General features: G+C 47.8%; 1 protein-coding gene across 1 annotated transcript in view; it reads right to left on the bottom strand.

The window, feature by feature from the left end:
• Positions 1 to 22,019, bottom strand: part of SLC14A2 (solute carrier family 14 member 2) — a 58,778-nt gene that overhangs the window by 2,620 nt on the left and 34,139 nt on the right. Inside the window, exons 10-18 of the mRNA XM_057698927.1 lie at positions 11,851 to 11,973; positions 9,538 to 9,620; positions 8,137 to 8,296; positions 7,530 to 7,719; positions 7,082 to 7,210; positions 6,005 to 6,197; positions 3,256 to 3,403; positions 2,469 to 2,603; positions 1,327 to 1,376 (exon numbers count right to left, since the gene is read on the bottom strand). Coding sequence (XP_057554910.1) covers positions 1,327 to 1,376; positions 2,469 to 2,603; positions 3,256 to 3,403; positions 6,005 to 6,197; positions 7,082 to 7,210; positions 7,530 to 7,719; positions 8,137 to 8,296; positions 9,538 to 9,620; positions 11,851 to 11,973 — 1,211 coding nt within the window. The remainder of the gene's footprint in view (positions 1 to 1,326; positions 1,377 to 2,468; positions 2,604 to 3,255; positions 3,404 to 6,004; positions 6,198 to 7,081; positions 7,211 to 7,529; positions 7,720 to 8,136; positions 8,297 to 9,537; positions 9,621 to 11,850; positions 11,974 to 22,019) is intronic.

Raw genomic sequence — 22,019 nt, 5'->3', positions numbered from 1 at the left:
TTACCCTGTAAATTCCTATGATCAGGAACCAAAGTGTCCCTTTTGCATCCCTTCCAGTACCTTGTCTGAGGAAGGCACATGGCACGTATTTATTGCATGGACGATTGGGTGAAAAGATGGGGGCAAGAAGAGATGGGAAAGCCTGGGGCAGACAGGAGTCTCAGAGGCCAGGCTCTATGCTGTTTCTGACGGTCAGCTATCCAGACTCAGCTCTAATGTACGCCATGGTGGGGGCTCACTACCTTAGTTTCATTCATTCCACATTTCTTGAGCACCTACTGTGGGCTGGATGCTGTAATAGGTACTAGAGATAAAGATAAGAATACAACCAGGCCCCTGTTCTGAAGGAGCACAAGGATGGAAGGTGGAAGAGGACTGGTGTGTACTAGACTTGTCACAATGCTGTTTGTCAAGTGTCATAGCAGATAGACACACAAAATGTGATGGGGCCCAGAGGAGGGACTTAGTCCATTGGAGGACACAGGATGGTATCAGGGGAGGCCAATTCTATTGCTTAAAAAATTCCTTCCTATGCTATGTCCAAACCACCCAACTTCACTGAGGGTTGGAGGAGGGACTTAAACAGGTGTTAGTGGAATGCCCATCTCCACCTTCACCTGCAGGACCACCAGGACTTTTCCCGGTTGCCTTTGTGAGCTGTGCCTTGAAGCCTTATGGAGGGGGAGGCATGGACTGTAGGCTGAGCCCTGTGTGCTCTGCGATGGGGCCTGGGCCCCTCCTGTGTATGTGGGGCCTGGGGCTGACCATGCAGCCCTCCCAACCTTACACACCACCTACATTGGGGCTTGACAAAGAAGGGTTCTCAGACTGCTGCCATGGCTTCAGCCACCAGCTGTGACTTCTCTTGGGCTTAGCTCCTTGTCCTCCCGGAAGCCTAGACTCATGACCCCCAACTCCCTGCTAGTTGCTGTGGGGCGAACAAAGATGTACACGGGCCCACAAGCTAGTTGGGCAGGTGATCTAGAAACACAGGGAAAAAATTACATAATGAAGATTTAAAACTGGTTGTAGAGGAGTTTGATTTACAAGAAATTTACAAGCAGGGAGTCTGATTTACAAGATAATGCTCTTCAAACTATCCTTCTATAAGGAGCCCCACCGGTCCACTACTGACCATAAGATCTGATTGACCCGTGTTGACATTTACACTTTTGAGGCCCAGCTCCTTCTGTCTATGGCTGCAGAGGAGGGAAGTGTGATTTGAGACGAGAGATGGATCAGGGAGGGGTTCCTGGAGGAGGGGTTTGGGGAGCCGAGAGAACACAGGAGAGGGTGTAAGGCACGTTCTTAGCCCGTGTGACTCACCACAGATAATACATTAGCCAGGGCAGCGCCCAGGTAGGCTGCAAACAGTGCTGCAAAGGAACCAAAAAACAGTCAGGTGACTCTCAGTGCCTCAAGTTTACATATTCTCTCCTCACACATTTTATGCCACAAATGCTATCTCTCAGGTTAAAAAAATTGTTACGTTTCCATTGCTCGCCAGCTTTGAAAAGTGTTAAATTCTACGCAAATGCCGACACAGCTAAGACAGCAGATGAACTTTGTTAAAAAGGACCAGAATTTAGCTGTTACAGTTCTCCGGGGTCCTATCACCTGGCATTCTAGCAAAGGAACATTTAGGAATGTAAACCATAAATGAATATTTTATTATACAGCCAAGGCATGTGAGTCTCAGAACTCCCTGCTGGGATATTTCATCACAAATTATTAACATAATATGGGTTTCCAGGGAGGAACAGTATTCTGCAAGCTTGAGGATGACAAAATATACCTACTGCCTCGTCTTCTGGGCTTTGTGCGTGAAGGGTACCACCAGGCTGGCCACTGGGGGGACCCAAGTGCTGGTGAGAAATGAGGTTCCGTGAAAACGGGCCACAGTAATTGGGCTTTGCTTGTGAACCCTCAATTTCTCCACTAAAAGCATCCCAATGGCCCCTAGGATATTAACAACAGCAAACTTTTATTAGAGTTACTGAGTGCCTTGACCACATCCTTCAGCATTCTTACAAGCATTATTTGAAGATAGAACCTTCAATATTTGGGTGCTTAAGGTTAACTGCTGTATCTGATGTAAATCACCCAATTACACTTATAAAGATTAATTTGCATAAGAGTTGCTCGGTTGGTAAGCTCCAATCACCAGCCCCGAAAGCAGTAATCACAGGAGACAGCCCAGGGACAACAACCCAACAACCCCCATCTAAAAACCCTGTCTCCATGTGGCTAAACACTTTGTGTTCAGTGAAAAGTTTTTAAATAGCTTTAATGTACTAATCACTAAAGGACCATTCGAAACAGTTTAAAATAAAAATCCTCTTATAAAACAAGCAAATCCTCCCATTTATCTTTGGAGGATCAGCAGAATTTTCGTAGGGCCGTTTCCCTATGGGCATAGACCCCGGCATCATCTGATGTGGAAAGGGAGTCCTGATGGCGGTACCCACCGCAGGCGACGGCGAGAAGGTGCGTCTGCCAGGTGATGACGTAGAACATGCCTCCTATGGCAATGCAGGCCAGCGTGCTGTTGAAGCCACACAGGCCAAAGTAGATGGAGTCGAAGGGCGTCGCGAGAGTGAGAGCTGGGGCAGAAGAAAGGCTGAGTTCTGGGTGGGTCGTGGGGGCCCGCCAGCCGGGCCTGAAATCCTCCACAGTCCTCAGCCCAGACCAGTCATGGACACTGAAGTATTTATAAAAAGGACTTCTGAATATTCAGTGAGAAAACATCTAAAGGAGACAAATGGCCTTAGAGTCATATGTAGATATCAGTGGTTACGCTGGTATGGGTACAGAGACCTTTTTGAGTAATGATCTGAAGTCTGATTGAGCATTCCAGAGAAGGTCCTTTCCTTGTCAGAAAAGGGAGGGTTAACAGAACCTTAATGTTCTCTAATGGAGAACAAAAACTTCTTATCCTGATTAGAGATAAGACTTAAAATATAAACATGCCTGAAAGAATCTCCTCCGAAGCTTTTTATTTATACTGAGGTGTAAATGACTAACCCCAGAGCCTTTCCTGAGGACAGCTTTGGCTCAGGGGAGCAGGAGGGCACTGGTACCCAGAACGGAAAGACAAGGTGTAACACAAGGAGGAGGAGTTTACAGGAATAAACAGGTGGAGCACTGAAGACACAGGTCATCATTTTCTTTGGAGCCGGCCCCAGACACAACATTCTTACGGTCCATTAATAAGGGACCCATTAATAAGGCCAGATAATTAATAACAACACTGACCTGCTAACATTCCTATGGTGGATCCGATTGCAGCGTGCAAGCAAATAAGAGGTGACGATATGAACAAAGCTATGAGGAAAATGCCTCCAGTCCAGGGGTTATCGCAGCCATACACTTGGCCGATGCCGACAGGGATGGCTCTCAAAAGCTGCAGGTCCAACAAGATCACGTGCAATTATGAGGCAAAAGAGACAACTTGAATCTTGGCTGGAAAAGATTTGGTGCCAAGCCCTCCACACTAACATTTTGCAACAGTTTTCCAAGATATTTTCAAATAGGTTCACTCCAAAAGGAACACAAGATTTATTGTTTTAATCTTAAGTTCTTAGAAAAGTAAGGGGTTAAAATGTCATTTCCTTTATTTAGAAACATGAATGTAAGACACTAAACTCCCAGTGAAGAGAAGCTGAATACTTCCAATGAGGGTGTTATTCATTAGAAAAGTAACAGATGTCTGATCAAAGTTGGGGTTGAAAAACTCTTGTAACATCTTTTTTTTTAAGCTAAAAACATGACTAGAAGGCTAAATATTAGATGGAAAAATGGCCCTTTGTGTTTCCAAGAACAGCGTGTCTGGGCTGTGGTCACATTGGTGCAGTTGTCAGGTGAGCAGTTGGACTCGTATCCACAGAGGAGACCCTGGGCAGGTGGTACCCCGGCATCTGCGGGTTAGTGATAAACCTGTCACGTGGCTGACGAAGGAATGCCCTGATGCGTTAGGCCTTCATGTGTCTCAGGTAGTGGGCATGTGTGTGAATGAGAAAGGAAGGCCAGGGTCCGATGCTGTGTGGGCGCTGGCACACATGCTCTGGAGTTTGGGAAAAGGATTCTGGGCACATGGGCTTCCCCACTGACTGAGATTGGGTCCTGTACTTTGGAAGGTTGGCCAAAGGCCCTTGGGCAAGGAAAACGCTTATGGGAGGGGCTCTGGGCCTTGCTGGTATGCACTGGGGTTCATCCCTCCCCTTGCGTATATTTCATGATGAGGCAGTTCTTTCCTCGGCCCACGTCCTTTGAGGACTCCTCCCGGGATGCAGGGGAGGGAGGTCCTGTAGCTCCAGGGCCCTAGCCCCACACAAGAGTGTGCAGGGACAGGACTGCAGGGTGGTCTAGTGGGCAACCCTCTGGGCTCCGCCCCCCGTTATCCCAGGACGGAGAACAGGACTGGGCTCTGGCATCACCATGTGGGGGATGGTGGGACAGGCAGAGAGTTTTGTACAGAGGCAGTAGTGCTGGACCATCTGGCCCCCAGCCAGTCGCACCCTCCAGTGGACTCTCCTATCACCAAAGAGCAGAGGAGCTGGTGGGGCCTTAACATTGTGGGGAGGTTTAGCCCCTCTCTCTGACATCTGCTGCTTGTTTCCCCCAAATTCAAGGCTCTAATTATACTGTCAAGATAACAAAACATACCATTACCACAATCCATTCAAAATTGGTCGGAAAAGTATTTCTTAAAGAATAACCACCAAACGAATGTGTCTTTTCTGGAAATTTGGAGGTTCTAAAGCATTTGTACAGTATTTTCCTTTTTTTTTCCTTTTTTCATTTTTACAAAATTCCTAATTATCTTTTCAATTGAAAATGTGGTTTGGAGAATACAAAATATCAACTTGCTTTTTCTACCATCATCTCTGCATAGCCAATTAGAGCAATTTTGACTTCAAAAGATACTGATTGGATGAACGTCATGAAAGGGAAGCCTGAGGGGCTGAACTGCTAACATAGCACCTTTTCTCACCTTTGACTCATGAAGGTACACACACACACACACACACACCCCCCCCAAGGATGGGGCTAAAGTGACTACGTCTCTTCCAGTCATGCATCTCGGGCAGATACAGGGCTCTTTTTGCCCCGCCACACTGCTGTCTCCCTGAAAAGCTCCGAGAAACTAGGCATCATTTTTTCTGATACAAATTCCCTTCAACAAGCCCAGGTGGCTTTGTGGTTAGACGATGAATTGCCAATAACAAAGCTTGGAGTGAGCTCTAGTCCGTGGAGTCATTTAGTGTAACAGAGTAGGGGACCTCAGAGAAAACGTGCCCAGTTAGAAAAGAGGGCTGATGGGCACAGCTCTCCAGGCTGACTTAACTCTTTTGGTATAGCTTCTTATCTTGGCAGACTTCCAGAGTCCAGCATTATATACAGAATACTTACAAAAAGCTTAAAAACATCGGTTATATAGATATTTCTTAGTGGAGGAACACCTGTGCTTTAAAGTGAGTGGTTGCCCCAGAGAGGGAGGGAAACCAGCTCCCCAGGCTGGAGTAGAGACGTGCCGAGCCAACAGATGCCGTATGACGTGCACGTCTTCAATGATTCAACGATTCAACGACATTGAATGAAGAAAAATACACAGCGCAGCGAGGATTGAGACTGGAACAATGCATCAAAAAGGCTTAAAAAAAAAAAAGATAAAAGAACCCAAGTCTAGGAGTCAGGAGGTGGGAGTTGAAGTCTTGACTTTCTTCCACACTAATTAACTGCGTGACCTCAGGCTGTCTCTTAACCTGGCCTTTGTCTCTCCGTCTGTGCTATGACAGGACAGAGTGGGGCCAGAAAGGGCCCTTTTAGCTCTTAGAGAAAAGAAAAAGCTGATGGCTAACGAGATATTGTAGGTAGAGTGCCTTGCACTGTATAACCGGTAACAGTTGTTACTCATGGGTATTTCTGACGAGCAAAATAAGTTAATGTCACTTTAACACCGAGTTTGGACACACGCTGTCCTTCCACCTTCCACGATACGTACCAAGGGCACTTGGACCTCTGACCAGGTCATGTTGGGTACAGAGGAGACAGGCTGCACCAGCGTCGTGGGGAAGAAGAGGTTGTAGTGGCCCGTGGCTGCCAGGTACAGGGTTACAGCGATGTTGAAGGGCAGCGTGAAGACCGGGAGGTCCCACTTTCTGAAGATGGTTCCCAGGGCACTGGAGAGGATAGGGCTGAGGGCAGAAGCACAGGAGATGCTGTTCAAGACACCTCCCAGCCCTGACACTAAGCTGAGCAGGACTAGGGGCTCCACGTGCCTTCCAGGGGACGGAAAGCAGCAGCTGCCTCCCTCTCCCAGCCCGACCACCCCTGGGCAGCTCCTGCCCTGGGCTTCCTCCCTCTGCCCCTCTGCAAAGCAACAGGGTGGATGCCCAGACTCAACTTCAGAAGGAGGGCTTTCGGGGGAAGTTGTAAGGCAGGGAGTCACAGAGCTTCCTGGAAGAGCCGTTTGGCTCCCTGTGCAGGCGTGAGGAGAGAGCACCGGCTGGGGAAGGGGCTGCCGGTGAGGGGAATCACGTCCATTCACTCGACAAACGTCAGCTGAGGAGCTGAGAGCACTCCTGGCCGGGGTGCCCTATGGTTTCTGCAGATGAGGGAGGAGCCGGGACCTGGCCCTCTGAGGGGTCTGGGCAGGGGCTGGGCCTGCAGCCCACACTGGAAGGTTGTCCCCATCTGGCCCGGGGGCCCTAAGCAGGGCAGTGCTGGGGGAGCCGGAGGGACAAGAAGACTTCTAGACACTGACAGGATCCCGTGGGTGGCTCTTAACCTCTGTGGGCCACCGTTCCCTTCCCTGTGCTCTGGCGGGTAGCCCCAGGGGCTCTTTTAGATCTTAAAAAAAGAAAAAATGAAGAGTAAAGGAGAGTGTATAATGAGATGCTGTGTACAGGTCACCTAGCGCAGTGGTGCTGTCACTGTATCATTGTTTCTAGCGGCTGTTTCTGACGTGCCAGCTAAGGAAACGCTGCTTTAAATTCCAGTGTAGACAGCCAGCTGCAGAGTTGGGGTGGAAAGGTTGGCAGCCCTTGATTTGCAACCACAGCCTCAGAAGCAAACTCACCAAGACACGGACATCGCGATGACGGGGAGTAGAAGCCACCAGCAATAGTCGCCTTTGTCCGAGAACACGGCCATCAGCAGCCCCACCAGCACCCCGTTGTAGCCGTGAAGTCCGGCTGCGATGGCTGACCTGCGGGGGAGGGATGGTGAAGGGGACACTCCCCGAGGCCTAACGCGGGCACCATCTTCCCGGTTTGCCTTCTGAGTCAGGCTTTTCTCCGCTGGGGCCTGACCACACACACCTTCAAACCATCAGCCCTTCACAGTCCCCTGGACAATGTGTAGTTGTTAAAAGTAACCAGGGAATTGTTGTTTTGAGTTCTTAGTGACCTTATTTGGAGGGGTTTCTGAGCCCGGAGCCAAACAGTGAGGATGGGAGGCTGGCGAATGGTCCTCTCAGGGAGCTACCTCTGGCCTCAGGCCTGGACCCTGGGTTTCCCGGGACTTACTTGTCCTGACTCAGGATGAGGGCTGTCAGGGTGGACACCACGGTGCCCAGGCAGCCCGAGATGGCCCACCAGGGGTTCTGGATGAAGAGGCCGAGGATGATGAAGATGCCGCTGAGGGGGTTGTTCACAAACATCACCTGGGACGTGCCCCGGAGGACCCAGTCGAGGAACTGCAACACTGGGGATTTGTCTGAAATGGAACCACTTGGGGGGTCAGTCAAGGCTCAGGCGTGACGGCTCCAGGCGAGGCCCCAGCAGGCCAGGCGGCGAGGGAAGCTGGGTATCTTCCGTGAGTCATCTCTAGGGCGGGCATTTTTCTAGAATGCTGGCTCTAGAATCCCAGTCTTAAAATGTGACATGCTGAGGGGATATTTGAAAGCACATGACTGTTATGTCCAGGACTGAGAGCTTGCACACCCACGTGTATTGGCATTTATCTCCTGAGAGACTGTATGTCTGTTGTAAGAGCGAAACTCCTATTCTATACTATCCATGGAAATGGGAACCAGTCTTGTTTACAGAGATATGTGCAGCGTGTTTCCTGGGGGACGACCAGAGCCGAACTTTTTAGGGGTAGGAGCAGAAACTGCTCTCACAGAACCTTTACCTTTAAGTCCCTCTCCACACTCCTTCATCTCTCCCGTGATGTACCCGAGGGCTTTGCGGACCCTCTTGTCGCTGGCAGTCAGGAAACGCTGAATCCAGGATGGATTGGAGATGCCCATTTCCAGCTTTATCTCGGAGCTCTCCTCCATGGTGTCCAGATCCTGTCCAAGGACAAGAGACGGGCAGGAAGCTCCCACATTCTGAGCTTCTCACACTGAGGAGTGATGTGCTGGCTTGGGGAAAAGCTAAGGTTTCCACTTGGTATTTAGTGAAATTGCTATGTAATCATCTTTGTTTCTGTAGACCAGAATATCTTTTGTTTTGTTTGATCTTTACCTCATTTAATATGGGCAACGGCCTTGTACAGACAGCTATCTGTATCATCTGTGGATTCAACTAATTCAGGTTAAAAATATTGAAACAAAAATTTCCAGAAAGTTCCATGAAGCAAAACTTGAATTTGCTTCACACAGGCAACTTAAAAAATTTTTTTAAAATGTTTGTTCATGTAATTTTTAAAGTATTTTATTTGGTTGTACCGGTTCACATGCTCCTTAGCTGCAACATGTGTGTGGGATCTAGTTTCCTGACCAGGGATTGAACCCAGGCCCCCTGCATTGGGAGCATGGGGTCTTAACCACTGGGCCACCAGGGAAGTCCCTGGCAACTTTTAACATAGCATTTACATTGTACTTACAACTATTTACATAGCGTTTACATTGTATTAGTTATTGTAAGTAATCTAGAGATGATTTAAAGTATACCAGAGCGTGTGTGTGTAGGTTATATGCAAATACTCCACCATTTTATGTAAAGGATTTGAGCATCCACAGATTTTGGTACCTGTCGGGGGTCCTGGAACCAATTCCCCATGACTGTCGTATAACAAGACAATATCTTTATCCTCATTCTGTGGATGAGGTCTCAGGTATGGATGGAGAGGTTCTCACTTGTAAAGGTCAAGGTCAAATGATAGAATTTAGATTTACCCATAGATGTTTAGATTCTTTTTTAAAACAAATATTACTTCTACTGTACCATACTCTTTCCAGAAGTATCGTCCCCCCACCTCAACATATCTAGTCTTTAAAATTTAACTGTCCATAAAATTAAATGAGTAAAGATTTTGTTTTGAAAATTGGACCAGCTTATTTCCTAAATGTTTGAATGCTAGATTCAGAGGAAGATGGATAAGAAATAATTAAAATAAGAGAAACATGAAGCTTTATAAAGTAAACTGAAAAACAGACATCTTTATTCCACATAATTACGTTTTTGGAAATATGAACTCGAGGAAAGTTTGCATAAATCAGAGGACGTCTTTTCCAGACCTCAGCTCTCTGCTCTGCTGCGGACTCTGTGATGTGGGCGCTGCCTCTGATTCGGGCCACTCTTTACTCACCAGCAACTCAACCGTGGGCTTCCAGGATTGGTGGGGAGAAGTGTCGTTGGTGTGCCTGTCCTGGTGTTCAGCTTTTCCAAACACTGGAGTCGGAAGGAGAGAATATCCTTAGTTAGGACCTCTACCCTGGCACCTTAGCAGCAGATTTCCTGCAACGCTCAAGTTGGGATAGTCAGCACTTTCTACACCACTGAGGACACCCCAGCCTCTGCGCCTGGTGCAGGAGGGCCACCTCCTCTGCTACTGCACACACCCAGCTGGGCAAGGTCTTTGGGGGAAAAGAATAATGTACGTCTTAGTATAAATAGGACATTTTACAGGAATTTAGGGAATTCAGAGACTCGACTGGCTTTTAGTTAAAGAAGCTCTGATTTTGTTCAACTCCTATATTTTTTAGATGAGGAAACAGAACTGTCCGTGAGCCCTGAACCCAGGGTTCTTTCCCCACATGACATGATGATTGGTTATTTACGAGACATTATTGCTCATAAAGCATCAAGCTGCCTGAACCATATGAGGTCTGTGTTCAGATTCAACTACAACTCTTCCCAATTGGATGACCTCACCTGTTTTTGGTATTTTTAGGATGTACGTCCTGGAATTTTGGGTATTTTAGCAGCAGCTTCTGGTTGGATTAAGACAAGTGATACCAACGTTGTTACTTAAACAGATTTTGGCATGTCCCTGGAATTCTAGAAAACCCTAGTTAAGTGGCTCTGAACGTATTTTTCATTATTACGAGATAATTTATTTGTAAAGATGAGTGATTTAGAAGGGTTTTATGTACGATGAAAGAAGGCCCTTGCAAGCTTCGCTCTTTGTGCTCTGGTGCTCTCTTGTGGTCAAGTGTGAGAATGGCTGTCTAGGCTCAGAAGGTCCTGTGTCTTCAGACAATTGGCCATCCTGTCTGCATTCCTGAGATTTCAGGGCACCTAAACACTAGAAGAGATGTGTCAGCGGCGCTGGGCCTGCAGGTATCAGTGTGGTTGGGAAGTTACACTATGTAGGAGAAACAAATTAAGGAAGCTTTGAAAGGAAGAGAAGGAAGCAAAGAGGATGCCTGTAGACTCTGAGGCCAGACTGTGTGATATCCTGTTGGGTTCTCTGTTTCGGTCTGAAGCGCCAGCCCTTCAGCGGCTTCCACTAACCCGCCTCCCAGGCTCCTTCCTGCTAGGCCCTCTTTCACCCCAGCCCCCAACCACTATCCTAAGAAGATGTTTGCAGGGAGATTGTTAACTTTTTGAGGCAAATTATGCTTTCTCCCTGGGGATGCTCCGGGGCCTCTGTCAAACACAATCTCCTGGGCTAAAGGGGCCCTGGCCCCTGATTATCTCAGTGCCCTTTCCACCCCCCCACCCCCCGTGTATGAGGTTTGCTCAGACCACCCCAGGCCATTTCTCTGACTTGGCTACTTTGGGTGTGAAACAATGAGGCTCAGACAAACTGGGGCAAGAAAGGTACGTGCTTCTGGGAAGCATGTGATGCTGTAAAAGGACAGTAACCCAGGAATCAGTTTTATCCCTGCCATGTCCTCACCAGCTGTGTGACTCTGGGCAAGTCGCCTCCCTTCTCTGGGGGGCACAATTAGATTACGCCTCTGCCCTCGGTCTTCATGAGGCTGCTCCCACCTTGCGTCTGACTGAGGAGACCCCCACCTGAACCCCCATTCTTCCCCTACTGCCAACTCCTCCCTGTTTGCCACAACATGTTCTCAGCATCCAAAATTCAAGTTTCTGGCTTCCCCTCTTTAGCTGCCCTCTGGACCCTCCTCTTGGCCTTCGGGAACCCCTCCCCCTCCAGGGCTCTCCACCTGTTCCCTCATCAAGAGGTCACCACTCTCTGACCAGCATCAGGACCAGTGGCTGTGACTTGGTAGCACATTAGAATCTCATGGGGAGCTTTTCTTTTTTTTCTTTGGTCATTTTAAAAGTGTGATGTTTTATTTATTTTTATTTTACTTTGCCAGGGAACTCCTCTTGGAGAGCCTTTAAAGCTCCTTCTGCCACCCAGGCTGCTTCCCTGATGAATTAGATTAGCGGCGCCAGGAAAGAGATGCAGGTAGTTCCAATGTACAGTCAAGTTTGCCCCCTGGCCTAGACCGACAGAGCCCGCTGCTTGTCGTGGCTCCAGTCTCCCCAACCTGGGGCGTCTAGACCTCGGGACCTGTGGCTGCGGTCAGAGGTCACGGGGTGACAAGAGTAAACCTCACCCTTGTGGCTCTCCCCACCGCCCTGTGATGGAGGTGCTGCCACGGTCCCCGTTTTAGAGGTGAGTAGATCGGGGACCTGGGAGCGAGGCGGGGGAAGCGCACACCTTTGCTCCTCCTGTGAATGGAAGACCACTCGATGTGGAACACGTCCCTGGGCTTGGGGCGCACGGCCTCCGAGCCCTCATCCGCCTTTGGGCTCGTCGTGGGTGGCTGCCCCCCAGCGCCGCCTGGCCAGGGGCAAAATGAGACAGGTCAGTGTTCCTCCCTGGTCCACCCCCCAGAGGCAAGCAGAGAGCATGGGGAAATCACGTGCAGAGCCAGAGGAGCAGTGCGGCCAAAGCTGCAGTAGTGATTGCATCAGTGTCTGCAGAAAAATCCCTCTTTTCCATTCCTCCTGATAAAATTTCCTCTTCCTTTCCTCACAGAAACCCCGTCACAGACACCTATCAGTGTCAAGATACGGATGGGCCAGCCTGCCTTGTTTCCCCAGCAAGGCCCTGCTCTAAGATTGCCTTTCCTTGGCCTTGGACTGGCGTGAATGGTGCACCCGAGCTGACTGCCCATTCCTGTCCTTCAGCCAGTGCCCTGGCGTCTGTCTGCAGCAGAGAGAGTGTGTGTGTGGGGGGGTCCTCAGTGCTCGCTGCACATCAGAATCACCTCGGTGCTCAGAAAAATCCCTGATCCCTGCCCAGGTCCAATTTTAAAAATCAGAGTTTTTAATGCCCATGGGGTTTAAAAGATGGCCCTAGTGTGCAGTTTGGGCTGAGAACCTCTCTCTCATCTAGGATCTTGCTACTCAAAGCATGGTCCCCAGACCAGCAGCATCAGCCTTCTCTGGAAGCTTGTTAGAAATGCAGAATCTCAGCTTCCACCCAGACTGATGGGATCAGAACCAACAGTTCTTCAAGATTCCCCAGATGAATTCTGTGCACATTGGTTTGCTCTGTGGGGAGCTGAGAAGCAGGGATCCGCTACGAGAAACCCTCTGCTGTATCTTATCACCTTAGATTTCTACCCTTGGGGAGAACAGAGCAGCTTATCACTTGGGACGGGGTTTCTCAAAGTGGGGTCTGAGAACCGACGGTGTCAGATCACCTTACGGCTTGTCATGACGTGCACCCCAAGCCCTACGCCCGCCCCACGCTGACTAATTGGTGTACGTGGTGGTTGCCGAGGTATGCAGTTTCGACACTTTTTGCTTTCGGTTGCTGTGAGCTCTAGGGTTAGACCGTCAAGTGGGTACCTGGAATAGTGGAGAACTTTCACACAGTTATTACATTTGCACACTTTTGTGAGTTACCTCACTTGGGCATTGTTATCTCCAAAAGATGAAAAGTTGAGGCTCAGATGATTTCTGAAGCATCCTGCAAACTGGGAGCCGTGCGGCTCTCTGCCCTCAGTCCCTTTCTCTGCATCTTTGTTGCTCAGAGTCTGATTTGTGGACCAGCTTCATGGACAGTCAAGGGAGCTTGTTAGAAATGCAGACCCTCAGGTACCCTCTCAGACCCATCGAATTGCAATGTTTTTTCTTTTTAATCAAGATCCCCAGCTGGTCTTGTTCACATTAAAGTTTGAAAAAACTGGTCTTGTTCACACTGCTCATGTAGAAATGACTTTCGCAAAGCTGAGAGTATAACAGGACCAAAAACCAGAGTGTATGGGACATGTGTGAACATGGAACGGGTTTTGTCTATACTCTCAGATTGAAAGGTCGAACATGTGACCACGTCCCTTCCCTCTAGGCTTGGGATGGGGAGAAAGCTCCTGTTTCACTCAGCATCCTGCCCATGGGTCACCATGGAGCCATAACTCCAGAGGCTGGAGAAGCCCCCTTGACCCTGTGCTTAAGACACACATGGAATGTCAGCCAAGGGCACCTCTGCAGATAGGTTCTGGGCAGGGGAGTGAGAACTGAGGGGGTATCATTCCATCATCTGGCAAAGCAGGGCTTTCTCCTGTAGCCAGTCTGCAGTGCACACCTGCCAGGCTGGAAGGGCACCTCTGCCAGCCCAATGCTTCTCATTTCTCATGTTCCAAGTTTCATCCACCCCAGCCACACCCTGCGCAGAGCAATATTTTGACCTTAGCATCATAGGCTCAGAATTGCATGGCTCTTCAAGATCACAGTCTACCTCCCATGTCCAGAGAAATCACCTCCCCGCCCAAGTCACATAGTTTCTTAATAATAGCACAGCCAGGATTTGCACCCATGTCTGCAGACTCCCAATTTGCTGCTCTTACAGATGGTTGCAGAAGACCTGGCTCCCCTTTCCCGCCCTGGCCCTTCACTTTCAGCACTCAGATTGTGCTGCCTGCTCAGAGCCCAGGAAAGTGGGGCAGGGTCCATATCACTCTGTGTTCCTAGAACTGATGTCCGCTACAAAAACAAAAATGAAGAGTACTTTCTTTTCGTTGAACACATTGTCCTTATTTGGGGTGGCTGGGGAGGTGGCCCCAAATGTGGTCTGACATAGTGTTGCTTCTGGATCTCCTGTGGGCAGGACAGGAGTGCTGGGCTGCAGACCGACCACCCAGGGAGGGCGACGGCCCCTCCAGACGGCTCAACATGGGGCTGCCCTGGGAACCAGACTGATGTCAGAGCTGTGGGTTACTGATAAGTAATATGATGGCCCATCCAGTGGGGAGGTAGGTGGTAAGGGGATTCGAGGGTTGATGGGTTAACCTGGAACCATCACCAGATGAGCAAGAGGAGCTCAGGGTTGTGAGTCAGAACACCTGGGCATTTGTCCAAGCTCACTTATCACAAGTGAGCCATGGTTTCCTCATCTAAAAATAAGGGATTTGAACTGTAACTATTTAACAGCTCTTCCAGCTTGAAGTTTCCAGGATCTGAACTCTCTCAGGAGTTCTTAATAAGGTCTCCCACCCCAGGACTGCCTTTCTGCAGCTCAGCAGAAGAAAGGAACAGAAAAAGACTAGCCTATCTTTTTTCTGTTCCTTTGAAAAGTCAGATAGATGGTCTTCTTGGCTAGAGCTCTACCTGATTCATTTCTCTCCCCCAGGACCTCTTACCTGAGCTCCTTTTGATTTCCTGCACAGGGCTGCAGTAATCTAGGCCACCAGGATTTGGGAAGAAGCTTCTTTCCAATTGGGCGGTGTCTCTGGTCCTCAACTCAGGTGCTGGGCTTCTCCCCAAACCCGAACTCCTTCTGTTCCCAGAGCCGGCCAGCTCGTCCTCTTGCTGGATTTCTGTAAATTCTCTTTGCGTTTCCTGACCCTTTGTCTGGTGCATGTCTTCCCCTTGAGGAAGGGTACCATGGAGGAAGAGGGAGAGGAAAGACCAGCGCCCTTCCTGCAGCTTGCTTATCCTCCGACCTTCCTAAACTCCCCAGGGGGAGGCTTCAGCTACCATGGTTCCCCCAACCCGGTTTGTGCAGGCAGTTTTCCTTTAAAAGAGCAGAGCCTGGACTCCCTGCCCTCCCTCAGGCGTCGCCTCTGGTTGCTCCTCTCCTTAGAATTCTTGCTCCAGTATTTGCCTTTACAGCAATTACCTAAGTGTTGTCTCCTGGGGGGGGGGAGGGGGGCGGGCAATTGGCCTTCCCACCTCAATGAACTCCCTTAACTCCCCCCACAGGCAGGGCACAGGCTGGGGGACAGTACTGCCATCAGTGTCTTGATGCCTATTTCTGCACAGCCTAATAATACTAGACGCTATCCTTCTGGTTTTGCGGAAATTTTTAGACCTTTCCTCCTCCTGACTTCTGCTGACCGGGTCCTGGGGGCCCTCTTGGAGCAGGAAGGGCAAGACCTAACTCCTGCCTCCAGAAAGGACTCTGAGCTCCCTATATTAAGGAAGCTGCCCTCCCAAGTCCCATGAGGCCATTGGGGGAGGCGGAGCCTCATGGGCTGGAATCTGGGGAGGAGGCCCAATCCAAACGTGTTTTGTTTGGCTTTGTGAGTAGGATGGGTCCATCACCCACCGTATGTGCACCCCAATCCCTGCACGTGTGTACCCCCATCCCCCTCAGTGACAGGGTGTGAGGTAGCTACCCAAATTCAGAAACAGAACCTCACACTGAGGATATTAGCTACACCTGAGTAGACAGACTCCCCACTGACGTCAAAGGCCCCCTTCTCTCCAGGCCAGGTGTTTTGGAACTGCCGAAGAGGGGTCCTGATCACGGAGGGCCTTCTGAAGAAGGAAAGCAAACAAGAGGTGGGGAGGAACCCCGTCAGGCTCCACATTCCGAGGAGGGGTGGGAACTGACTATAGGTCAGCTCCCTGCACAAGGGCCTTCCCTTGGTGTTTCAAGTTCAGGGCCTACGGCTGTCTGCTGACCAGACAGTCTTTGCCCCCAGCTGGCTGGTCTCCTGGCTCAGCTCTGGAGGCCCATCTCTTGCCCTCTGGCTCCGGCCTCTCCTGACGTCTCCTGAACTTCCTGTGGCATGTTCACTCCAGCCACTAAGCATCTGAAAGTGACAGGGAGATGCTACCCACGTACAACACGTAACCAATTTGAAAAGACAAGAAATGATTACCCAGGAGGGAGGAGCCTTCCAGGAAATTCACACACGTTCCATGAGCCAAATGGAACCATGTCCTCGGAAGTGTGGTGCGTATCTGTCACGCACGCTAGATGAGAGAGGGGCAGTGGAGTGTTCCTAGAAAGCAGAAGACCGAGGTGGACCCTTGTCCCCAAACGGTCTTACGAAAGGCCGCGGCTCAGACTCTGGGGGATCCCCAAGGTAACCTATGCATACAGATTATCTCCTGAAGGGCTTGGTCAATCAGAATTCACTTCAGAACTAAGTCTTTATAATGCTCACGGCTTCAACTCTGCCTTTCCATCTTCATAGGGGGAGGAGACTGCATTGACCCTCAGGAGCCAAACTTGGGGAGCTCAGATTCCTCCAGGGAAAAAGGCTAGAGTTCCTGTGGCATAAATGAAAGCCCAGCTAGAAGTTCCCTGGAGAGTTAATTCCTGTACTTCATTCTGTTCCAGCAGCCTGTGCAGCTGTAGGAGGGGTTGGCAGCTCCTAATTATCAGTTCACAGAGAATAAGGACTTTTCCAGCAATGCCCCCTGCCTCCCTTCTTGGGGCCTTGGAATTCTAGTTCCACTAAGGACAGAAGTGTTCCCTATGGATTCTTCTATCTTCTCTGAATGGCAAGAGGCAGGAAAAGCCAGGCAACTTGAAAAATCTCACATTAAAATGTGAACGCCTTTGAAAGTTGCCAGATAAGACTGTGGTTTATTGAGTGGAACTCATAACCACACTGAAACTGCCAGCTCCTAGCTGGTTTTAGGTTATGTTGTCCCCAGGCCCTCACAGCCTTTATGACCCAAGGAGACAAAGCTCACACTCATACAGGAAGCACAAACCAGCGGGGGCACACAGATTTACTGTAGGCACAGATGCAGGCCAGGAAGATTGTTTTTTGATGGACAGATCTTAGAGGGTTGACCAGAAGAAGAATCCCTGTAGAGGGAAGAGTGATGAAGAGGAGAAGGTCAAGGACAAGGCACAGTTGAGTGATGCTGGCCCCTCAGTTTGCACCCATACAAGCAGCCATGTTGAGCGTTTTGGTAGACGGACCAAATGGCTAACAAGTCAAGCTCTAGGAAAAGCTCTAAAGGCAGCAATGGTATATTTTTGGCTTATTTATCTCCACGTTCTTACCTTTTTGATTTTCTAGTCCTTTGTAGGCACTCAGGGCTATAGAATTGCCAAAACTTGGAGTTGGAAGAGAGGCTGCATGGTCATCTGGTCTACCCCCACCCAAAGCAAGCATCTCCAGCAGGCCTCCAGCCCTGCTCCTGAACTCTGGGTCTCATAGGACAACCATTTCTCAGGCAACTTGCATTGTGAAAAAGCACCCCCTCTACTGATTCAATGTCTGCTTGCTTATCACTCCCACCTACTGGTCCTTATTCCATGCTCTGAAGTATTGTTGAGTAAATTGACTTCTTCTTCCAAATGTGCTACCTTATATTGCAGACGGTCACGGCCCCAGGCATTTCTTTTCTTCTCCAAGCCAAATACGATAGCTTCATCATCATTCCTGATGAAACAAGGGGCCTCCAGACCTCATTTACCCAGCCTGGCCCTATCTCATAATGCCCTCCTTTGCCAAAGACACTTTCAAAATTTGCTACCTATTTTTTTTCCCTTGTACTCTCCCCTCCTTTTTTCATCCAGTCTATTCTCAGAAATGACTGCTTCAAACTAAGATGCAAGTGATTGATCATGCTTACTGTTTTACCTTCCCAGGACTGTTTGCAGTTTAACAGGTTCAAAGACTTGAACTGAAGGAATAGTTGGGAATGTTTGGGCAGCAGGTAATGGCAAGATAGAGGACAAGAGGAGAAGAGGCATAGAAATTTCTCTGAAACCCTTAACATTATGCTTGATACTTTTCCTGAACAGAAGACTAACCCAACAAGGTAATTCATTCAAAATCAGGAAACTGGTGCTGTGACCCTACATGGCATCCTTATGTGGTGACATCCTCATCTTTATCTCAGGTGAGACTACTCACCTGGCCAGGAAAATGCCCATAAAGTGAATTCCTTGAAGGCAGAAACTGGTCTGATTCTTTCCTGGTTTGATATCAAGGGGGCCTGAGTAACATATTAATAGTTCCTCATACAATGTCTTCTGAATGAATGAGTGAATGAGGTCAGAAATACAGTTAAAAGAAAATGATAAAGTTAAAAGGAAACGATAAGGGTTAAAATAAAGGGATAAAAAAATAACAGAAAGAAACTAGCTATGGCAACATAAATGTCAGTTGAGTTGGAATTTGGTTAGAGGCACTAATGAGTACAAAAATGGTTAGTTTGCAATAGTAAAAGAAAGTTTAAGAAGAATCAATGAAAATCATAGTCCATAGGCACCAAACAATGTTAGTTGCTAAATATATGAGACAAATATTTCAGAAATACAAAGACAGTTTAATAAAACTACACAATTATAGTTGAATTTTAATAAATGCTTTTAAGAATTAAGATGCATAGACAAAAGATAAATAAGTGCATAGAAGAGTTGAATGATGCAATTAATAAATCAATTTAATATGTATTTCCTTCAAATCAAAAATCTGCATTTTGTATGTCCAAAATCAATCAAATACTTGGCTACACAGAAAAATGGATAACATTTTAAAATAGAGATCGAACAAACCATATTCTTTGCTTATAATCTTATAAAATTAGATATAAGAAGTTGAAAAGTATCAAAAAATTGAAAGTGCTGGAATTTAAGAAACAAATTCTTAAGTAATCCTGCATCAAAGAGAAATAAGAAGTAAAATTACAAACTGTTTTAAAACTGGTGAAAGTAGAATACTTTATTCCAAAACCTACAGCATATAGCTAAAGATGTACTCAGAAGGAAATTAATAGCCTTAAATGCCTTTGTTGTCAAAGGAGGAAGCTCTAAAATAAAGGAACTGTATATAAATTTTAAAATATTAAGAAAAAAATTAAATAAACCACAAGAAAACAGGAAAAATAAATAAGTAAAAAAGTCAAAATGAGTAGAAAAGGACAAATAAATTCTAAAATGCTTCTTTGAAAAAAACCAATAAAATGGATGAACCCCCACAAGCCTGATTAAGCAAAAGAGCAAAATTACATAAGATTAGAAGTGGAAAGGAGACAAAGCAACAGATAACAGGAGAGAGAGAGAAGTTACCATGAAACAATTGTGAGTAATAGTATGGCAACAAAATTTTACAACTAAAGAAAATGGATTATTTCCTAGCAAACTCCCAAGTTTGACCAAGAAGAAGTAATAAATTTTATTATGTCAATTATCATAGAAGAGACAGGAGAGATGATTTAAGACTGACTATTTAAAAATGCAGCAGAACGAAACTATTTCACAATGATAGTAGAACTTATCAGTGTTGCAGGAGAGAAGATCAAAATGGAAGGGGGAGATGGCCAGGTCAGAGGGAGAAGACAGTGGAGAGAGGGAGAAAGGGGTATGTTAGGGAAAGAGAGTTTAAGACAGTGCCTCCTCTAAAGCCCCCTCCTCCCCAACCCCACACATGCATTCCTACTCCCTTCAATGAATGCTTATTTCTGTTAAGCCACAAATATTTATATTCAACTATTATTTGTACACCCAAGAGCTGATGCTGGTAGTTTGGGGAGATAGTAGGAAAACAGCTATGATGCGCTCTCCAAATCCCTTCTGTTTTCCTCCTGGGGGCCTGCTCCCAAGCAACCCCATGTTGGTGGTAAGAATCTGTAAGGTTAGGGATCCTGCCATACTCATTCAAGGGGGCAGGAGATGGTGAAGCTCTGGTGAAGGTGGGGCAAGATCACTCCAGGGAGCTAGCTCTTAGGTCCTGAAAGTCTATTTGGGCTATTTCAGAGGACATCTGGGCATCTGCCCATGGCTTGTAGGTAGAGTGCCCTGCACTGGGCAGAGTTTTCTTAGAGGGGTGGGATTTTCACTTCTGCCCCACCCTCATCCATGCCTGAGAGAGAGAGGTGCTGCTTCTGCCCACCAGCTTGGCTTAATGAGGTTTGTTTTGCCTCTGGGAGGAGATTGACCACATTTGGAAAGTACCATCAATTTTCAGCCTTTTAGCCCCAAAACATTAAAAAATTTTTTTTTATCACTCCTGTACAACTTCTTTTGGCAAGCTAATTCAGTGATTAATAATACTTGGTCCTGGTGGTTCTTTCTTACATCACACTAGCAGATAATGTGTTTTTCTATTTGTACATAAATACCTGGCCATCTTGATCACAGTGCACTATAGAGTTTCTGGGGTCCTGTGGCTTTCCCAGACTTGCTGAACATAATTTTTCCTTTCTCTGAATAACTTAGCTTTTATCCATTTTCCTCCAAATGAGTTTGGCAGCTTGTGATACAGTTAACTTTTAAAAAAAATTTCTTTCTTTATTTATTGGCTGTGTTGGGTCTTCATTGACTGCTTGTGGTGGCTTCTCTTGTTGTGGAGCATGAGCTCTAGGCACGCAGGCTTCAGTAGTTGCGGAACATGGGCTCAGTAGTTGCAGCTTTCGGGCTCTAGGGTGCAGGCTCAGTAGTTGTGGCTCATGGGCTTAGTTGCTCTGTGGCATGTGGGATGTGGGATCTTCTTGGACCAGGGATCAAACCCACGTCCCCTGCATTGGCAGGCGGATTCTTAACCACTGTGTCTCCAGGGAAGTCCCTGGTAATACAGTTAACTTTTAATTCCTGTGAGGGTTAAGGCAGGAACTTGGGAGGGCAAAACAACCCAGATACCTGTGACCAAAGTGGTAACCTGTAAATGACACACTATGAAGTGATGTGGGGAGAGAAAGGAAAGGGAGAGATAATCTCATCCAATTAAGCCAAAAGCACTTTTCATATCCAAATAGTTTTCCTCTTCTGGAAATCCAATAAAAAGCATGGCTAGAAGGACTGTTACCATCAGATCAAATGCTTTGGGTGGAGATTCTCAAGGGCTTAACGGAGAGAAGAGGGGATTTCCTACAACCAATTTGCCCATAATAAACGAATAAGGTTTCTGGTTCTATCTCTTGTTAGAATACCTGGGTGGGGCGGATGGGAGTGTGTCTCCTCTGTTTTGGGTGATTGAGCCCCTTTGGAAACCTGGCAGGGAACAGAAGCCCTCATCCTCCACACAGAGGGGTTCACGCATCACAGGATGGTGGCACAATTTGGCCTGCACGCTCCCTTCCAACCTTGAGATTCCAGAGCCTCCCTGCTCTTCCAGCCTAGAAACCCCTGCACTGAAGGGCCCGAGTTTTCTTCTTCCTCACGTGGTGGTGGTGCACCTGCTGGCAGAGGGCAAGAAGAGTAAGGGGCCGGAGAGGGTGAGCCTGAGGGGTGGTTCCTAGACTTGTGTGGGGAAGGAGGGCCTGGTGTAAAACTGCGCCTCCTAGTGCTCATCACTGGGTCTGTCAGTCTCTGAAAGAGCCTCAGGCAGATCTTCCTGCTTCCGGTCACACTAATCTCTCCTTCTTGAGTGACTTCCATTTCCTAAGAATCCTCACACTATCGCCCAGCGTGTCAATGCCTTGTGGCTCTATCTGGTGTAAAGAACCTGGTGGTATCCTTTGGATCTGCCCACTTCCCACCAGCTCCTACCTGTTATGTGTGGATCTCTAGCTCCTTTATTATATCATCATCTATATCAGGGACTGGCCAGCTACGGCTTGTAGACCAAAGCTAGCTGCTTGGTTAATAAAGTCTTGTTGGAACACAGCCACCCTCATTCATTTACATGTTGTCTAAGGCTGCTTTGTCTACGATGAGAGATTTGAGTATTTGTAAGAGACTGTATA

Source organism: Hippopotamus amphibius, chromosome 11 (assembly GCF_030028045.1).
Source record: "Hippopotamus amphibius kiboko isolate mHipAmp2 chromosome 11, mHipAmp2.hap2, whole genome shotgun sequence".
In the NCBI taxonomy this organism is placed as follows: Eukaryota; Metazoa; Chordata; class Mammalia; order Artiodactyla; family Hippopotamidae; genus Hippopotamus; species Hippopotamus amphibius.
This window is presented reverse-complemented; position numbering and strand designations above follow the sequence as displayed.